Source organism: Onychomys torridus, chromosome 15 (genome assembly GCF_903995425.1).
Source record: "Onychomys torridus chromosome 15, mOncTor1.1, whole genome shotgun sequence".
In the NCBI taxonomy this organism is placed as follows: domain Eukaryota; kingdom Metazoa; phylum Chordata; class Mammalia; order Rodentia; family Cricetidae; genus Onychomys; species Onychomys torridus.
Window position 1 is genome coordinate 30,360,007 of NC_050457.1, and position 20,867 is coordinate 30,380,873.

A 20,867-nucleotide genomic window follows, 5' to 3' on the forward strand; every position below is an offset into this window, starting at 1 on the left:
AAGAAGATGGATCCTGAACAATTAATAAAAGTGAGTTAGACTCTTCTCCTCTAGCCTTAACAGCTCATAAGATAGTCTGAAAACAACAAGAACAAGAACAAAAACAAAAAAGAAAGAAAGAAAAATGAACCGAGACTTCTGGAGAGGAGCTAAGAAGCCACTATTCAGTAGGAAATAGAGATGTTCTGTCTCACACACCCTTCCTTCCTTCCTTCCTTCCTTCACAGCACACATGGCACTACAACTCCCTGTGGGATTATTTGAAGGACAGCATGAAGACAAGGTGCTAGAGCCTAGTAACAAGGTCCACGCATGAGGCAGATGGTGGGAATATCCAGTAGAGGAGCATAACAATAAAGCTGCTTTTCAGTATCTCCTAAGAGGTTACCTAGGCTTCCCCCACCCCCTTTTCTTATGCTCCTGCATCATCTAAAAATAAATACATATGTAAGACTCGACTGTTATGTGCTGCTGTGCAGGTAAGAAAATGGAATTAAAATGTACAAATTACATGTGGATCTTTCACTTCAAAGTTTAACTACTTGGATGCCATGTACAATTCATAGGTTCAGGAAATACATGCAAATACCTTGTTTGAACATTCTGTTTCTTGATCAGAGTATGACTACATGGACATATCTGCTTCCGTAATAATTTTTTTTTTTTTTTTTTTTGGTGGAGCTGAGGATTGAACCCAGGGCCTTGCGCTCTACCACTGAGCTAAATCCCCAACCCCCCGTATTAATTTATACATCAATAAGTTTTAGGGTTTTTTCCTTCCCACCATTTTTTAGGGACCAGAGAGATAGCTCAGTGGCTAAAAGCATTTGCTCTTCTTACAAAGGACCCAAATTCAGATTTCAAAATCCACCTCTGGTGATTTAAGTACTATAACGCTAGCTTCAGGTGATCCATAACCATCTTTTGGCCTCCAAGAGCGCGTGCGCGCACACACTCCTACAAACAGATGGTAAAACCACACACCCACACCTACCCAGTGGACTAACCAAAAGAAATCCTGGAACTTTATACATGAGAAGCACAGAACCTCCCACAAGAACAAAGCTACCTCACTCTCTCACAATGGCTATCCAAACTGCCCACCACCTAGCCTCTGGCTATCAAAACACTGGCAGTCTTTTAGTTCTAGAAGACATGGGGTTCCTTGATCTTCATCCTGGCCTTTTCTCCATCATATGTGGAGTTTTCTATTTCCTGGTCACTTCATGTGAAGTATCCTCTGGTAACACACATTTGTAGAAAAATGTCTCTCTTACAGTGACAGGAGAGTGTCAGTGGTTTGCAGTTATTCCAAAAGGCAGAGCTATGACTGTGAAATTCCACAAATCAGTTATAAATGGTAGCCTAGTTACCAGAGAAAAAGATTTCCATGAAATGGCCCTGGGACTTTAACCACTGCTTATATGCTCAATGGAAAACTGTCTTCAGTTTCTAAAGTATCCTCCTGAAATGTAATTATTTTAATCTGGAGCCTGTTTATTCCTGAGTACTGTAATCAAGAACATTTAATAAACGGTAGAGGCAAGAACTTGTAATAAATGGTAAAGAAATAGATAACTAGAAAATGGACAAGTAAGCTTTATAAGACTACTCAAAACATGAAATAAGCAAATCGTTGTAAAAACTTACTACACACATTACTTCTATTATACTTCATGTTTTTAAACTTAAAATGCCAAAAGACAGAAAAAAATAAGCTGACTAATACTTTTAAAGCGAGTACCTTCTGACAATGTACAAAATGAATACTTCATGAAAACATTCGTGCTCGATTGTAGCTCCGTTTACAGATCGCTATCAATAGAACTATTTTCTGGTTGAGTCTAAATCAGGATATAAGCTACCTATAAAAACATATAAAATGATCCATTTTTAAAACTGTTGCTTAAGTTTCTGTCTCATATCATCGGAGTCTTTAATTTTGGGACTTTTAAGATCAAATAAAAGCCCCATCATACAGATTTTTCTAAACTCCAAACATACAATTATACTTCTCTTAAATGTCTTCAAGGCAGGGTTTCAGTTTGGGGGCATGAAGAAACTTTTACTATTTACTATATATACTTCTGCACTGTTTGGTTTTTCTTCCATTAAATGTACCTTTAGCTATGAAAACAACTACAACAGTAGGAATGTGGAGGACTTAATGAAAAGAAACATTAATAAAAATGCCTCAGGCCAAAAACAACAACAACAACAAAACAAAAAAACATTCATTTCAGTCATAAATAATGTAAGAAAATAAAGGGTTTTTATTTGTTTGTTTGTTTGTTTTTTACTATAATCACCCCTCCCACCTTGAAATCGTAAGTCAGGGAGAAAGAACTAAACAACAAACCCTCCAGAGTGGGTGCAGAGGAAAATACTGTTATAATCTTTTATAAATGAATGCATGTCTTACATAAGGAGGACAGAGGACCACCTCAGTCATCCACCCTCACCACCCACCTTGTTGGAGACAGGATCTCTTTGGCCTAGAAGCTCGCAGGGTTTCTCACGTCTATGCTTCCCATCTCCCACAGGCGCTCAGGGGTTACACACACTCATGCTTTCACAAGGTCTAAAGGTTCAAACCCAGGCCCGTAAGCTTGCACAGCAAATACTCTTACCCACTGGTCCTCTTACTTTTCCTTTCGTTCTTTCGTTCTTTCGTTCGTTCTCTCCCTCCCTCCCTCCCTCCCTCCCTCCCTTCCTCCCGAGCCTTGCGCTTGCTTGGGCAAGTGCTCTACCTACCAGGGAGCTAAATCCCCAACCCCTGCCATCACTTGCTAACGCATCTTAAACTAACTCAGACCTTCCTCAGTTTTCTCTCAAGTATCTTTAGAGTTACTTCCAGAGTAACTCTTGACATCCATCCTGCCCACCACTACACTGGTACACTCCTCCAGCAACTCCACCTGGGTTAATGGTTCTACTTCTTACCCAGTTAATTTTGTTCCTTCCATAAAAAGTGAACTTTTTCTATAATGGGTTGAATTGCATAGTGTCTCTCCACTGCTTAAATTCCTCCAGGGCTCCCTGTGGCCCTCAGAATAAGTCATGAAATTATAATAGCTTCCACCCACTGATCTTCTCTTCAGCTGCTAATCTCTTACCTCCTAAGCAACTCTGAGTGTACTAAAGTTTAGGTCATGGAAAACAGAATTCTTTCTTGTTCATTAATCTGTCCAACAAGGTAACAGCTCTGACAGTTCTCCCCACTGTGTTAATCTCTGTTTCATAATAAAGGGTTTTTGTTGGTGGTGTTGTTTAGTTTTGGTTTTGACACATGACCTTACTATGCAACCCTGGGCAGCCTAGAACTCACAGGAACTGTGCCTCTGCTGTTTGAGCACTGAGAGGTGTGTGCTACTATGTCCAGAACAGTAGTTTTTTTTTAATGCTTCTTATTTTTTCATAAAGTTATGCTTCATCACCATATACTGAAAGGTGTTTCCACAAACAGCATTTAGCATACTACACAGTAATCATGTGTCTTCTTCTAGATTCAAGTTCAACCAAGAATAGGAATCACATCTAATTTTTCAAAATTATATATATCCTAGCGCCTCGGCAGTAATAAAACATAAAATTAAAAGCTTCAGCTCAAGTCAAATAGACTTACAACATGTCATAAGTCATGAGAATTCTGAAAATCACTTAAACTCTCTCTCCCTATTTTTCCTTCTGTGTAATTTAAATATAGAAAGTACAGCCTTACAAGACTTTAGAAATAAACATTATTTGTGACATATCATATACTTAACATGATGTTCAGTACCCAGAAAGTTGGCTACTTATCCTGTTACAGAATCAAAGAAAATATATGCAGAATAAATATACTTTATTCAAATTACTAATATACATTTTAATAATCCTAACATCAGATAATTTATTATGTTTCCAAGTAAAGTATATGATTTTATAAGAAAGATTAAATTTTATATCCACATGGTACTACAGGGTTTTTATAGTCAATATTTAATTGAGTCATAAAGCAGAATGTTCAAAGAGAATGACCTGTGCCTCATTTTCAGGAACTATTTGTTTATTAAGTCCAATCTGCTGCAAGCCAGGACTTTCCAAAGAATCTGGGGAGGTATTACAAATCGAGGCAGTTACATTATATCTTGCTGACTGATAAAAGCTGTAATACTCAAGTCTATTTTCCACTGAGTTTTCTAGTGCCTTTAATTTTTGTTTAAACTGAATAACTTTGTAGATCAAAAAAATGATTACAACACAAGCTAAGATGAAAAAGGCTAGCAAAATGTCAAACGCCTCATTCAACTTCTCAACTTCTTGGGTACAAATTAGAGATGTTTTTCCTGACACAGAAGAGGCATCAGTTGGTAGAGCACTGTTTTTTTCCAAGTTCAAGTTAACAGGAGTAAGCTGTATTTGCACAGGTAAAACTGTGGTCGTCTCTAATGCATTATTACCAAGTGTATTCTCTTGAAAAAACCTACTGGCAGATGAAGCTCGAATCCGCTCCCAGACGGTAATGCTCTCAGTCACAGTGTTTTCCAAATGCTCCCCACTTGTGGTTACTTTATGCCAGGCCGTCATTAGTGCAGTGGTCTTGTGATGAATATGCAGAGATTTTACAGCCCAAGCTCTGGATATGTTTGTCGAAGGTAAAGTGCAATTTGTAATGTCAGTCCATTTAATATAACATAATGTTGTGCCACACATAGATAGGGGATTCTGAAAACAGATGTTTACAGCAATGGCTGAAGAGGCTAGCCAGTCTTGAAGACCCAAAAGTTTGCATTCACAAAATTGGAATTTCCCTGAAGATGAGTCAATGAAGACAATGGCTTAGGGACCCTTGGATGTAATTCTGTAAGATTATTAAATGACAGATTAAGGATCTTCAAAGATGCTCACATATGTTAAATGCATCATTATCAATGTTCAGATTATTGTTTCTAACTTAAGATAAGTTTCTTAACAAGCTAAATGTATAAGGTTTAAACGTTCTAAATAATTACCAATTCAAATCAAATGTTTAAGATGGCAAATTTTACTAAGCTCAACCCTAGTAGCATTATAATCCTTACTTGCTTTAGGGGATACTTTACACCAATAACTCTTCGAAATGCAAAGGGCTATCATGTTTCAAAAAGTCAACAAGATAAAGACAGTTTCAAGATTTGTAAGTACATTTAATGGTACTTTTGTTAAATTATTACTTTCTAGATACAAATAATCAAGGGATACAAGATGTTGGAACTCTGAGATCTACAGCCTTAATTTTTTTATTGTTCAATAAATCAAGAATCTGGGAACAATTGTACCACTGCTGAGCAAAGTAAGGTTAGTCCTCTCTCTATAGCTGCAGTCACGGACCTAAAACCAGATCATTAAACAATCTTCTTGGAACAAAAGACACTCAGACTGTAAACACAAATCACAAAGCTCTGACAGTCCCTTAAATATTTCAGGATCCAAGCATTTTATAAAACTGTTTAGCGATAGACCTAACTAAATAAAGCCTCTTAGACATTCATACACAACATTAGAGTTATCTACATATAATGCTGCAAAAGAACTAAGTGCTAATAGTTCACTCTCACTTACATGAGACATTATTCCCAATCAGTTACAGAAACTATACTGTAGGAAGATTCTACCGAGTGTGAAAGACTTGTGTCAGTCTGTTTCCCAAGAAAGCTGGTAAGGAAACAAGCACTCTAGCATTCCTTTATACAATAATAATACAAAAAGTCAGGTCACGATCAGAAATAAATATAGGCAAGGCAAAAAAAAAAATGATAATCTGTATATAACCCAACCTAATATTTTTTTTTATATCAGAATTAACTCCAAAGACAAAACTTTAAATTATCAGAAAGGTTTTAAAACAGAAGTCTCAAAATACTGAATCTTCAGTAATCTATTTAAACTAGGATTAGCTAAGAACATCTGTTACTTCCATACTATGAGCAAGAGTATTCTACAATGAACATTTGGAATATAACTGCTAACACTGCAATGAAACCTACTCTTTAGCAAAACTCCATAACTAAAAAATGTTTGCTAAAATAAACTATTACAACCAACTACAACAAACAACAAATGATGTTAGGTTGGCAATTTTTGAATATATGCCCCATAATCTACATAAAACCTAGCATCAAATAGCAATTATGAAAATATGAACACTATAGAAAAATCAAGCTGTAGTTTTCCACACAATTCATTTCAGCTAAAAGTCTGTACTTAAATAATCTTACCAAGAAAAAGAAAATCATATCACCACTTGGCTTACTTCAGCAAAGACTTTTAAGTCTGAAGAGCGCCGCTCCTTAACTCAATTTCTTTCTGGGCCACTGCTGACCTCCAACACACCTCTTTTGAATTTTAAAGTCACAGCTTGCTCAGGAAACGCCACTCTTCACACTGGTTCCTCTACAGTCAATGTGTAAAACGGGGTTACCATGGATACAGGAAACTGAGAGACAGGAAGTAAGTTTATCTGTGCTTCAAAAGTATTGTTGAAAGGAAATCTCAGGAACTTATCTTTTTTTTTTTTTTTTGCAGAATGCATTCAGTTTTCCTAATATATATGCCTAAATAGGTCCTACAATTTGAAAGGTTTTTAAAGCCAGATGCTTGACAACTTGAGGTAATCAAACTCTAGTAAGAAGTCTTTAGCTATCCACAACACACTGTATGTGTGAATGTGCATGTATGGACCCCTGCATGTGTATATGAGGGCCAGAAATTGCTATCAATGCCCTGCCCTATTACTCACCAACTTCCTTTTTATAAAGCCAGGGTCTCACCCTGAACCTGGAGCTCACTGAGTCCTAGAGATAGTCTCCACTCCTCAGAGATGGGATTACCTGGATTTTTAAGGTGGGTGCTAAGGATCTGAACTCAGGGCCTCATGCTTGCAAGGCTTGTAAGCACATTACTGGTAGAGATGTTCCCAGCTCAACAACACAATTACTAAGTAGAAAAAGCACACTGAAATAAAAGTATAAAAAAAATCGATTTTTAAGAATTTGTCTTTGTTCTTTTTGTTTGTTTATGGACAGGGTCTCGCTATGTAGCCTTGGCCAGCCTGGAAGTCTTTATGTAGACCAGGCTTGCCTTGGAACTCACCGAGAGATGCCTGCCTCTGCCTCCTCAGTCTAGGATTAAAGGTACACATACACACAGAGTTGGGGAAGAGTAAAAGAGGCTCCCGAATTACTTTTTACTCTCTATAAACGTTTGAATTAGTTTAAATTAATTAGCATAAAAAGGAATCTGAATCTAATGTAATTTTTGTTGAAATAAAGATTTAGGGGCCAGCCAGACGACTCAGCAAATAAAAGTACTTGGCATACGAGCCTGGTGACCTAAATTGGATCCCGGAATCCATGTAAAAAGCTAGATGCAGTGGTCTGCATCTGCTGTCTCAGCACTTTCACAGTGAGATGGGAAATGGAAACTAGAGAAACATCTAGAAGCTTTCAAGCCAGCTAACGTGGAGGATACAGCATGGCAGAAAAAAGAAAGACACTGCCTCAACACAGTGAAAGGAAAGAACCAAAAACTTGTCATGTGACCTCAATATATATGCTATATATAGCACACCCATGCCCCCTCACACAAGTAAATAAATAAAACATGTTTACAGAGTTGTATAAAATTGTTACATACTGTTTAGTCATGATTTCTGACTCTTATTAGTCATTTTATTAGTATTTTCAGTAGCAGTAAAGAAGTGGGGAGCACTATACACACTACTTTCAACTAAGTCATACACATCGAGTAGGGAAGAGTCAAAGGACAAGTCTATTAAATTCAAACTAAAGAGGGGAACACAGACCAGAGCCCCATTAGCTGCCCTCCCCTTTGTCACCTTCCCACGCCAGCGGCCTCTCTGTGTTGCCTTAACCACAAATTTCAGTGGTGGAGAGTGTGGCTTGTTTAGCCAATCTCTCTCAGTAAGTATAAATAACCCTTATGAAATTACATAAAAGTATTGAATTCTACAAAACTTGTTCTTAAATTATAATTGTATTATAATTGTTAATTTTTTTCTCAAATAGCAACATGTACCTTATAACATTCCTTACAGATAGAATCCCTAAGTGAAAACTGAAAGAAAAACAACTCTGTCTGTGTCTGCACAAACCGATTTAAATTTGGCCAGAACAGAAAAGACAATAGACTAGAGACAGGGAGATGGCAGAGCAAGAAGAGGCATCCCTGCCAAGGCTGACATTCACTTCACAGGACCCATGTTGTCAAAGGAGAGAACCAGTTTCCGAGCTGTCCTCTCACATCGACACGACTGCCATGGCACACACACTGGCACACAAAATAATTTATTAAAACCTAATAGAATACACAGTGCCTTATAAATGCCAAATCCAACATTACTGTGTGTCTACACAGGTACAGAGTATTTAAATGTCCCTTTGAAAATGACATTGCCATGAAGCAGAAAGAGTTTGGTGATACAGAAATAATACTAGGCACTCACTAATTTAAGAACAAGTTTCTTTTGGTAGACTTCAATAATTATTTTCAAAAAGGAACATTAAATGTATGTATTTTCCATTTTGGACCATAAATAAAACAGCATAAATTGTAGCATTAACGAAAACAAGAAACTTCCAATATTCTAAGATGAGTTACTTCAACAGCAACATCAATGTTTTAAAAGATGCATTATTCTTTGCCTGACTTTACAGTTAAAGAGACAGAAATTAAACAACTCATTTATACTCAAAAAGTGATAAAGGATCTAAACCTAGGCATCGGGCTCTGTAAACACCCAAGTATATATGCTTACAAATGATTTTCATGGCATTCAAAATATTCAATCAGCAAACATCAATCAAATATAAGTCTGAAGCCTTTGTATGAAGTAAGCTTCCCCAGGGGAGGAGCAGTTCGATAGAACCACTTAAAACATGCTTCCACCAGGAAAAGTGGAAATGGTCTGACTAGAACAGGACTCTCCACAGAGCAAGGTTGAGAGGTGGGTGCTGGAACTTCTCAGAAGGATATCTAGGGAAGGTGATGAGACCACAAGGGACGCTGCCCTTGGAAGGGATTAATGTAGTTTTTTTGGGACACCAGCTAGTTCCCATGAGTGTGAGTCGCTATGAAAAGACCAAGCTGAAAGAGCTGGACGCTTAGCTCAGTGTACAAAACTTACCTCGAATGTTCCAGGTGCCAGATTCCAGCCCCAAGAAAGGACAGAAAGAAAAAACAAAACAAAAACAAAAGAGAAGGCAGGTGAATCTTGCCTCAAAATCTTTCTCTTAGCCTTAAGGATTTATAGATAAAATAAAACAAGACTCATTTTATGCCGGGTGGTGGTGGTGGTGCACACCTGAAATCCCAGCACTCGGGAGGCAGAGGCAGATGGATCTCTGTGAGTTCGAGGCCAGCCTGGTCTACAAAGCAAGTTCCAAGACAGCCTCCAAAGCTACAGAGAAACCCTGTCTCGAAGGAAAAAAAAAAAGACTCATTTCACTTCAAAAGATGAAGATGAGGGAATATCTTCAAGTATATTATGTATTTGCATAAAAATGGCCTTATATCCTTAATATAATTTAAAAAAATAAACAAAATGAATGCATTTTTTGAAGATGAAGTTTAAATCTACTATGCTAAATATTCACTTAGGAACAATGAAGTTGTCAAATCACCACACATGAGGCAGGAGACAGAAAGATGAATGTCTATAAGATTATGAACTTCTAACCTCCTACACTATGAACCAATCAGACCCTGTTTCTTTTTATAGAGCACCTATCCCTAATTTTTTCTAATTATACAACAAAAATATTGCTCTTTGGAACCTAGTTTTCTACCTTTAAACATTCTAGTCTAATGTATTTTTAAAAATCCCCAAACATCCAGGGGTAGTGTCACACACCTGGAATTCTAGCAGTCATGGGGAAGAAGTGGTAGGCCAATGCCAGCCTGGTCCACACTGAGTTTAAGGCCAGCAGTGCTACATATTTAGACACTGTCTTCAAACAAAGTAATATACAAAGAAGGTAAAAAAGGAAAAAAAAAAAAAAAACAACCTTTAAGAAGTTTATAAAAGTATATGATGACTTGGAAAATTCTTAAAATAAATTCCCAAATGCAAGATTGCATACATTATTTTTACAATGAGAATTACAGATGAAAGTATACACAATCAAAGCATAGTAAATCTGACACTCAGAAAATCTGATTACAAAGCATTTTCTAAGAAAGCTAGACATCATATGCATACATTTTGCTGTTTTGTTAATCCGAGTTTCAATCACTCAACTACCTTACATTAACTACTCCCCACTGGGGCATACTTGACCTAAAACAAATGAAATTCAAATTCTTAAAGCACTTTGTCATCTCAAAGAACTTGTCTGTGTGGAGCTCTTCGAAACACATATATTAAATGTTTCTGAAGTTAGAAAATGGATCACCAATTTAGAGAGCAGGCACCAAAGGATTACTATCATTTGTTTCTATAAGTTATAGTTGTGGTTTAACCTATGCCTTTTAAGGAAAAAAAAATCTTCTGAAAGCATTAAAAGAAGGCAATATGTAAATAAACCCAGATATTATTTTCATTAAGAAAAAAATCAGCTGAGGGAAATATTATCCTCTATGTGTAAATAATATAAGCCTTTAAAAAAGGCAGAGAAAATTCAGACTGAACATTCAGAATTTGAAAATTATTTTAGCTAAGGAACTGTTAGAACAGAAAGGACAGAGGAAGTTGTACTAAACAACTGCAAAAAAAAAAAGTAAACTCATGCCACTAATTTATCATTAGGTAATGATTCTCTAAAAATTCCCTAAAATGTCAAGATCTAAGACACTAAAATAATCTTTCTCATACAGTATCAAACCTACAGAACTGATTTTCTGTCTATAAAAATTCAAACTAAAAAAGGGAGTGGAGGTTTCCTTGCAGAGTTGCTGCAACAGGAAAGATGGCCAAAAATAAAGCCAACCAACCAAACAACAAAACTGTTCTTCCATAAAATGGGTGGTAACCTGAGAACTCTCCATCTGTGCTCACTACTCAACCTTGGGCTCAGGAAGCCTCCCTCTTGGGACTTAAAGACATCTGAATAATTTATGTTATTATTTGCTCTTTTTTTCCTTTAAGATATGCTTGCTATAGCCCAGGCTGCCTTTGCCTCCAGAGTGCTAGTATTATAGGTGTACAACACCACACCAATCTACATTATGTGTAAAAAAAAAAACAAAAACAAAAACAACAACAACAAAAAAAACAGCATTGGGTTGGAAAGATGGCTCAGTGCTTAAGAGCACTGGCTGCTCTTCCAGAGGACCTGGATTCCTAACACCAACACCCTCTTCTGGCCTCCAAGGGCATCACACACACAATGCATAGACACACATGCAAGCAAAATACCCATAAACATAAATGTGTATATATAAACACACATACACACACAAGAAAGAAAAGAAAAAGAGAAAGCAACTTGTCATTTCCTTACCTATTATCAGAAGGCAAAAGAGAAAGTAAAGCCAAAGCCGAAAGTTTCTTCCTTTCAGGCTGTGTGATGTTGTCCACTCGATCAACCCACATCTCAATCACATTTCCTAAAAGCTGGTCCATCTGAAAAAAGAAGACATCTAAATATTTGAAAATTTTCTTGTATATGAGTTAAGTACTGTTGACATCTAAAAGCTAAGACATAGTTAAATTTCAATTACACAAACACAAAACCAATGGAATAGGAGACAAGCTTTGGTCTGGAGAATTTAAAACAAGAAATTTACTCCAATTAATCATGAGAGACAAAGAAATGTATTAAAAACCTGTATGCCCAGCCAATGAGTGATTTGAATAACATTATTTAATAAATCAATCAAGACCATTCTTCCTGGCACACTGAAAAAGTATACATATTTGTATTTAGATAGGTTTTTTTTTTTTTAATTGAATGATTACTGTTCAGTGTTCTGTAATTTGCCAGTCTGATTTGCTATACCTCCTCTCAGAGAACCAGGCTGGCTGCAGCCCCAACCTACTGAATCTCAAAGAAAATGAACTAACAGCTATAAAACACAATGAAACTAAAAATAAACTAAACCCATAGTATCGAATGGCAGAGATGACTGATTCAATGTGCTACCTTAGCAAGGCCAGGGTACTCCTGATGTGTCCCCACCAAAGAGTACAGACTGCTACAAAAGTATCTTGTAGATCTGATTAACATTCACAGTGACTTGTCTTTTTGTAGCCATCCCTCTCTCTCCAGTAAAGACCAAGAAAACCCATCATGTACATTAAAAGATCTATTTATCAGGTTTATTTATAAATATTTTCTAGTTCTATCACCTTTAAAGAAAGAAATATTTAATGCCAAACCTCTACCTTAAAAATCCAGTCACATAAAGTCAACCTTACATTCTTAATCTTTTCTATTAAGACTGCTACATCTTTCCTAGTCAACAGTTATACTGTTCCTAATTAACAGGGAAACAGTTACTAGTTGAAACTCTTTTTACATCTGAATTCCCTAAACTATGTTTTGCACCTGAGATGGCACAGTGAGCTCAAAGAATATTTAAACTTATTGAAGCAGCAACATTCGCAAAGTGCGTCAAGAACCCAGCTCAGCTCAGTTCCCAGTTCTAACACTGCAATTCTCTTCTTAGAGAGTGAGCCAGAGACAGGTGGACCAGAAAATGAAGGTGCATAGACTTCAGACAACATCATGATTGAAGAATCGGAGACTTGTCCAACAGGCAGACACACCTGCATTTGTCAGTACTGTGCCACTTAAAAGTGATATTAAAAATTATTCTAGATTTCTATGTACTTTTAAAAGATTTTTAAACATGTGTGCATGCATGTGTCTGTGTGGGTGCTTGGGCACGTAGGCAGGTGCTGGAGAAAGCCAGGAAAGGGCCCTGGATTCCCCCGAGGTGAAGTTACAGGCACTGTGAGCCGTAAGTGTGGGTGATGGAAACTGAACCTCAGCATAAGCAGCATGCACTCTAACCGCTGAGCCATCTTCTATGACTTATATATTATTTTTAATAGTTACTAAAGTATTAGGACATAAATTCTTACAATGTTTAAACCTAATTACTTCATAACTAGAACAGCTGATATGCCTTTGGGTTTAGAGGTGTTGTAAATTATTACTATGGCACTGGATAAAGACAGTCTAGTTTATGTCATCATGTCTTCAATTCATATTTAATTTGAAAACAAATGGTACACATGCTGTATAGAAGTTTAGTGGAATACATAGTAAGCAAAACTTAAATAGCAAATAACAACCACTATAAAAGTAACTATGGAGTTTTACTATTAAAATGCAATTAATAGGCCAAATGTAGTGGCTCATGCCTACAATCTAGCACTTGAGAGGTTGAGGCAGAACTGTTGTGCGTTTGAGACTAGTCTAACCTACAAATGAGTTCGATAACAGCCTAGTCTACAGAGCAAGACACTATTTCAAAAACAAAACAAACAAGAAAAAGATAATTAATAAAAATGGAGGCTACCTTGATAGATACAATTAATAAAAATTGAATCAGCAAAAACAAATTTTCAATGTAATTTTATTTAAAACACATTTATTATAAAAATATTTAATAAACAGTAACATTTAATAGTAAACTGTGCAGCAGAGAACTAACTCAATAAGCAATTTGGATACAAGGCGTCAGGAAGTTTTTCTAGTAAAGGGTCAAGTATCAAGCCTTTCAGCTTTGTGGGCCACTATAGCCCAGTCACAATTACTCAATTCCCCATATCACCCATAAACAATATCTAAACAAATGATCTGGCCATTTGTCCTCCTACAAAAAACTTAATTTTCATGTCAGTATATACTATAATTTTTATTTTTTGAACTTAAAAAAAAAGTACAACTTATTCTTATTTCCTTTTTTTTGTTTTGTTTTCGTTTTTCGAGACAGGGTTTCTCTGTGTAGCTTTGCGCCTTTCCTGGAACTCACTTGGTAGCCCAGGCTGGCCTTGAACTCACAAAGATCCGCCTGGCTCTGCTTATGAGTGCTGGGATTAAAGGTGTGCGTCAGTACCGCCCAGCAACTTATTCTTATTTCATGGCCTTTATAAAGAGTAATGCTTGCACCTGACACACAGGCCATAGGTCAGAGTATTGCTACATAAGCAGGCCCAGAATTAGGATGAACACTCAAGGAATGGAGGGCACACAATTTCAGGCACACAATTTCAGGAAGTATTCAGTCTTGATACTTCACCTGCCTGGGTGATAAACACATTGCCCAACATTACTGAACACACGAGCAAAATCAAAAGCTTAGGGACATGAGAGCAGATTCCCAGGAAAGACACTTTGTAAGCTAGATTTGACTCTCCGCACCCACATCAGGTGACTTGCAAGTACCTGTTACTCCAGCTCTAGGGAGACCCAACGCCTCTGGCCTCTAAAGTGATCTGCACTTAAGTGCCAGACCACATGTGTACACGCGCGCGCGCGCGCGCGCACACACGCGCACACACACACACACACACACACACACACACAAAATTAAAAACAATAAAACTTTTTTTTTTTTTTTAAACTCAAGTTTAAAAAAGAAAAGTTCAAGACTGGGTAACAAGGAAAGGAAAAATAAGTCTGGAGGAAGTTACAGATAAAGGATGGTAGGTTGTTTCCATAATAACACATAAAATCACTTAAGTTTAAAAACATGTTTGCTTTCAAAGTTACCAAGAGTGAATGGGATAGCTCTTACATGGTGCTTTGATTATATGAGAAGGAAAGTCAGGTTATTTTAGTGTTCAATACGAATTATAATATTAATGTCTAATATTTTAAAGCTTAAAAGAGTTCATTTATCTATAGTTTAATTGCAATTAAGTCACATGATTTACTGAAATACATTTGAATTTAACCAAATACAATGCTGACATGGAACTACAGGTCATTTTATTTTTCTAATTAAAATTTGTTTTTGTTAATGTAGTTGATGGCTTTTCTGTTTGCATACTATACTGCTTGTATTTCTAGCACAATGCTTATGTTATTAAAGTATTTATGTACTTTTTTCCTTTAAAAGAGTCTATGAACTTTCTGGCAGATATGCCCAGTGAGTAGAGACTGTCTGCTGTGGAGTGAGAGCAGAAGAATTTACCACTGGGGCATCAGACGCTAAGACAGAGTTGCTGGGGTCTGCATTCCAACTCTCCTATAGACTAGCAGTGCGGAACTCTCCAAATCGCTAATATTTTTGCATATGAGATAAGAATACAAATGCTATCATTGAGTCCTTATAAAGATATAAAATACTGCTTGCTATAACACACAGAGTTCACGCTGTGAAATATATTGCCAGAATCACTAAAAAATTTTGCTGAATTAAACTGAATAAACTTCTGCATAGTTCCCATCCTAGTTAAAATTAACAGACTAATGAAACATCTCTCCTAGCAAGCCACTGAAACAAAGGCTGGGATCTCAAATTCGTAGTTTAGTTCTCCACAGTAAAATTTCCACTTGCTTACTCTGGGTCTCCCTGAATTAGATTTATTTCCATCATAGGTCAAAAGATTTCATCAACTGTCCCCTCCAATCTAAAGACATGAATTAAATAGACTGTCTTCCACATCTCATAAGCCCAGATAGATTAACGACTATAAACACCAAATTGTTACAGAATATTACATACAGTATTTAGTCAAAAGTAACTAAGGCTCTGAAGAGCCTCTTCAAACTTAACTGAATAGTTTATTTCACCCACGATATTATGAGAACAGAAATTTCCTCAATCCATGGCTTTAAATTAAATCATTAAAGGAAAGAAACAAGACAGTTCATGAATATCTGTGAAGTGTTATCACAAACAAATCAAAATTCTATTCTTTAACTAAGTAAAATTAAATCACCCATTTTGGATAAGAACAAATTGTGAGACTTTGATCTGCTGTTTACAGGACCATTGTTCTTTCTTCTATACCAAACAGAAAAAACCTCAATGTAAAGACTTCAATGCTTCAAAGAACTTAAAGATTCAGTATTTTATCAACTATCTCCAATATATATGTAGTCACAGACTTCCTTAAATTTAGGCATCAGACTCTTACCTCCTGATTAAACTCACGTGCCATCTCATTAAGAAGTGAAGAAAAGAAACTGGCATTTTGTAGTAAGACTCGACCCATGACAGCAAGATAGATGGACATGACTACTGGATACCTCTGTACAATTAAGATACAGAATATAAAACTGTGTTAAGGTACAAGTATAATTGAAAAAAAAATCAGTAGTGTAGTATCAACAGGATAAAAAAATCGCATTCTCCTTCAGGGATATAAAATAACATTCTCCTTTGTGTTACTCTATGTAGTGCCAACGATCAATACTTGTTGAGTTCTTACATAATTTCTACGTAATTATAGACTTATGTATGTGCATGTATTCTACATTTATAATGCATAATTTATTCGTGAATATTTATGTCACTACTGTTTATTGTTGTGCAGATTATCTAGGAGCTGAAATCAGGGAATGGAGAGGTGGTTCACTGGGTAAGTATCTGCTGTACAGGGATAAGGATGGGAGCTTGTTCAATGGCAAACTCCAATTTCAGAGAGAGACCCAACCTAAACAGTAAAGTGGAGAGTAATTAGGAAGAGACACAACACCATAACCTCTGGCCTCCACAGGCACCCATGCTAATCCTACACAGAGACAGACAAACGCATACTTTATATATGAGGAGACAAATGGCAAACTACGTAACTATCCTCAAATTCACCCAACTAAATATGATCCAAAGATAAAGCTTTCTTTTTACAATTGTCCATGAGAAAAAAGATAGTTTTTCCTATGCAAGAGGGATAATAAAAACTAGAATTTGGAGTCCAGTGCTATCTCCAGAAGCTTAAAGGAATCTTACCTCGCCTTCAATAACACCTCTGAAAACATAGGGCAGAATTGGTTGAAACATCTGTGGACCTAATACTGGATTCACTTTAAGGGCATTTTCCACAACCTAAAACCCAGAAAGACACATGGTAATTTTCAACAGTGCAATTCATTGTTTCACACAAAATCCAGGTTAGTAAAACAAGGCAATAATAAATTAAGTAACAGATGAAACTAAAAACACAGTCATAAGATGGGCAATATTTTGGCACTAGACAAACTTCCACAAAATAATCTGCCAAAATTATAATTTGATATAAAGTATACAGCAATACACTTTGTAATCACATTTACTCATACTCTGATAACACAGATACATGTAGTTTATGAAATTCTAACCCTTGCACTATAAACAAGCATCCATAAAATGCCCTACAAACAGAAGCAGAAAAAGGCATCTCAAATACTCTTCTGTGGTAGTTTTGTTACGTTTGCTTTGGTTGGTTTGTTTTCATCTTCTCTGGTTTTTTTGAGACAGGGTCTTGCTATGTAGGTCAAACCACCCTCGAAATATTGATTATGCCTCTGCTTCCTGAATGTTAGAATTATAGGTATATCTCATCATGCATACAAAAGCACTGCTTTTGTTGGTGGAAAAAATGGTTACAACATCAATATTGTTAAAAATGAATAAACACATTTAGGTTTATCAATAAATTATCAGGAGAGGGAAGGTTGCATATATATTTCACCTTAGTGACTCATCAGATCAGAAAAAGCTAAATACTAAGGGGCCGAGAAACACTCAGAGGCACAACATAGAACACGTCTCCCTTTACTTCTGCCCCCTTGAAAGCACAGGAAAGAGTAGAACTATACACCTTTAGAAAGGAGAAAGGTGAAGCTAAAGATAAGACGAAAGACAATAAAGACTAAAAAGGAAGAAGACAAGAATGCTGGAGGGAAGTCCACTGAAAAGCCCAAGTGCCAGACACATCCCCGTCTTGCCTTCACCCCAGAAGAACAATGACTCTTCTCTAGAGAATGTCAGAGAGACTGAGTCTAGACACATCATGGAAAGTCAGCCAAGCTCAGGCAAACCACTGTAAAGCTCCAGAACACAGAGAGCTTGAAAGGCCCCAACTTTGGAAAGGGGGGCTGGGACGGAGGAGTTGACGTGGCCCTGGAAGACAGGTTTCCAAGGCCGACCTCTACTTATCTCCAAGAATTCAGGTTAGTTTATATGGAAAACAATAATCACCGCTAATTAAACATCTCACTTTGAGCAGAAAAACCAAAATCTAAAACACTAAACACAGATCTAGCAAGAAAAACGAGGTAACTTCTTCTGGATGGAGGTGAAAAGGAGTCCTTTAAAATATTAAAGATATTTTCTATCATTAATAACCCATGAGGGAACAGTCCAAAGATATTATTTACAGATATGAATAAATACATAAACTAATCAGCTATAAGCAACACCAATGGACATCCCTAAATAAGAAGAAATATTTGGCCAGAGTGTGGCTAAGGCTTTTTAAAGAAGCTTTGTCTATCTACTTGACTAAATGATAGCCTGTAATACTACTACTAAAGTTAACTCAAAGAACCCACAGGAATCTCTGTTTCTTTGTTTTGGAAAATTAACAGAACTAGAAGTCTCATAGTCTTAAATATTCTTGTGTGTGTTTAGATGATTATGACTCATCCATATAAATCATTCACATATATTCAATATAATCTAAACTATCATTTACACATTATCTTTTTATATAAACTATAGCCAATACTGTATAAAGGAACAACAAATATTTCAGGGGTAAGTTTTTGAAGTCAAGAAGGTCAGAAACCACAGATAAAGAAGTAACTGTCTTAAGGATTTTGTAGAGGGCTAGGCATGCTGGTACATCCCCAGTACTTAGGATGTAGAGATAGGCTGATCTCTGTGACTTCAAGGTCAGCCTGCTCTACATAGCCAGTTCCAGGCCAGCTAGGGCTCCATAGTGAGATCCTATTGCAAAACAAAGTAACAAATATTATGTAGAAAAATGTCATTATCTGACTTTGAGATAGGGAGTATAGAATAATCAAAAGAAAGTTTTAAAAGGAGAACTGGTAACATGTAAAAAGTAAAAACAGTTGACCAGAAGACCCAAAATACACACTTCTTACATTTTTCCTACTCCTGTGTTTGATTAGAACTGTGGTACCAGGAGTAACTATGACACTGTGTTCTGTTTTGACATGCTGAACTTGAGATACACATGGGAAATCACACAGAACAATTCTGTATTTCTTGTAATAAAAATTACAGATCTTAAAACCCTATTTCTACTACATATATGAAAATAGACTGAAATTTTTAAATTTTAAAATGATACTGCCAATATTATTAAAAGCAGTAGCATTACAAAATGTCAACTTGATTGCTCTTTATCTTTTGGTTTTTGTCAGAGTCCATCATACACATTAAAATATTATTCTTAGGTGACTGCTACAACATCACAATAAAAACACACTTCCTCCTAAAAATCATTTTTCTTAGTTTTTTTAGCTTTTAATTTATAATATGTTTTCACAGTACTGGGGATTGGCCCTTTTATTACATTAAACCATGTAAAACATCTATACTGGTCTAAACTCTAGCTTCCAACTGTTCTTCCTCATGCTTGATAACTACTTTTATTAATTTTGTTTACTACTTCATTTCCAGCTTTCTATCACCTGTAAACAGAAGAAAACTCTGGACAGTGCTATTGACTTATATTCTTAAAAAAAAAAAAAAATCACTGTAGAGCTATGGAGGTTTTCCTCACTTTAGACTGGCAAAGTATTTCACTGCATGGTCGAACACGCCTTCAATCATCTAATCATGCCTTTTTTTTTTTTTTTTTTTTTAAAGTCAGGATTGTGCCAGTACAAATAGAACTTGCTGCCTTTTAGTTTTCAATCTATTTATTTTCAGAATACACCTAAAATAGATTGCTTTTAAACAAATAATGCAGGTTTTCAACTTCTTAAGACATTTTTTATTTAGCCTCACACTTAATAAAAAATTGTTAAGACTGTGGATCTTAGCATAAGAATGTCTATGCTTCTATTATGACTCCAATACCTACTAGCTAGCTGTCTGACCTATGACAAACCATTTATTTACCTTTGTCATTTAATTTTGTCTGCAAAAAAATGGTAAAAACAACAGCACTATCATCATGTTTATATGAAGATTACATAAATGTTCTCTACATGCTATGAGCTTAGAAAAACGTAGGAAATCATAAATGATGGTGTCATTATTATAGAATTAGACATTCAAAATAGCTAATTGAGCTTTCATCCACCCCAGAACTCCCATCTGGATAAGAGGTGAGTGTCTGGGGTTATAGCCAGAGAGGCAACTGCCCCTGAGTCCCACTGCTGGACACAGGCCACTCCGGGAGAACCTGACCAACTTGGTTGGCCCCAGTTTCTGGCCAATTGGCAGGCCCTGCAGGAAGGCTCCCCTTTACCAAGACTGCATGCAGACATGGCAGTCTCCACACCCTTCCACAACACCCATCTGCTGGAGACCCCAGCCACTTCCTGAGAATCGGAGACCAGCTCCAAGCTTCCATCCTGCCCTGGAACTCCCATCTGGACCAGAGACCAAAGGAACTCCCATCTGGACAAGAGGAGCTTCCATCTGGACCCCAGGGACTTCCCGAGACTCAGAGACCAGATCCCCAGCTCCTATCTGGCCAGCACTCTCATCTGGCCCAGAGCTTCCATCTGGACCAGAGAGAGGCTCCCTAAATCTGTCAGCTCTGTCTGGACCAAATACACTGATAAGACCAAGAACGAACCCACGAAAAAATGGGCAGACGTCAAGGCAGAAGTACATACAACAAAATAAAGAGCAATACAGCATCACCAGAACCTAGCCCTTCTCCAACAGCTAGACCTGAACATAACGGAATGAAAGAAGAAGATGAAAACAACCTTATAAATAACATCATGAAGAGGCTAGAG

The 20,867-nt window shown here is 36.7% G+C and overlaps 2 protein-coding genes across 4 annotated transcripts in view; both read right to left on the minus strand.

The window, feature by feature from the left end:
* The window catches only part of Ipo11 (importin 11), a 184,346-nt gene that overhangs the window by 61,926 nt on the left and 101,553 nt on the right, over positions 1–20,867 (minus strand). For both annotated transcript variants that reach the window (XM_036207023.1, XM_036207022.1), the window contains 3 exons: positions 16,891–16,986; positions 16,076–16,189; positions 11,481–11,602 (listed from right to left, as the gene is read on the minus strand). In XM_036207023.1, the coding sequence (XP_036062916.1) occupies positions 11,481–11,602; positions 16,076–16,189; positions 16,891–16,986 (332 nt within the window). The remainder of the gene's footprint in view (positions 1–11,480; positions 11,603–16,075; positions 16,190–16,890; positions 16,987–20,867) is intronic.
* On the minus strand, positions 3,956–6,410 carry Lrrc70 (leucine rich repeat containing 70). 2 transcript variants are annotated; one of them, XM_036207024.1, is made up of 2 exons: positions 6,240–6,410; positions 3,956–4,843 (listed from the first exon to the last, which is right to left on the minus strand). In XM_036207024.1, the coding sequence occupies exon 2, from the start codon at positions 4,693–4,695 to the stop codon at positions 3,991–3,993; it is 705 nt and encodes a 234-aa protein (XP_036062917.1). In that variant the 5' UTR covers positions 4,696–4,843; positions 6,240–6,410; the 3' UTR covers positions 3,956–3,990. The 2 variants fall into 2 exon arrangements, with proteins under 2 accessions (XP_036062917.1, XP_036062918.1); XM_036207025.1 differs by having other exon boundaries at positions 6,275–6,322.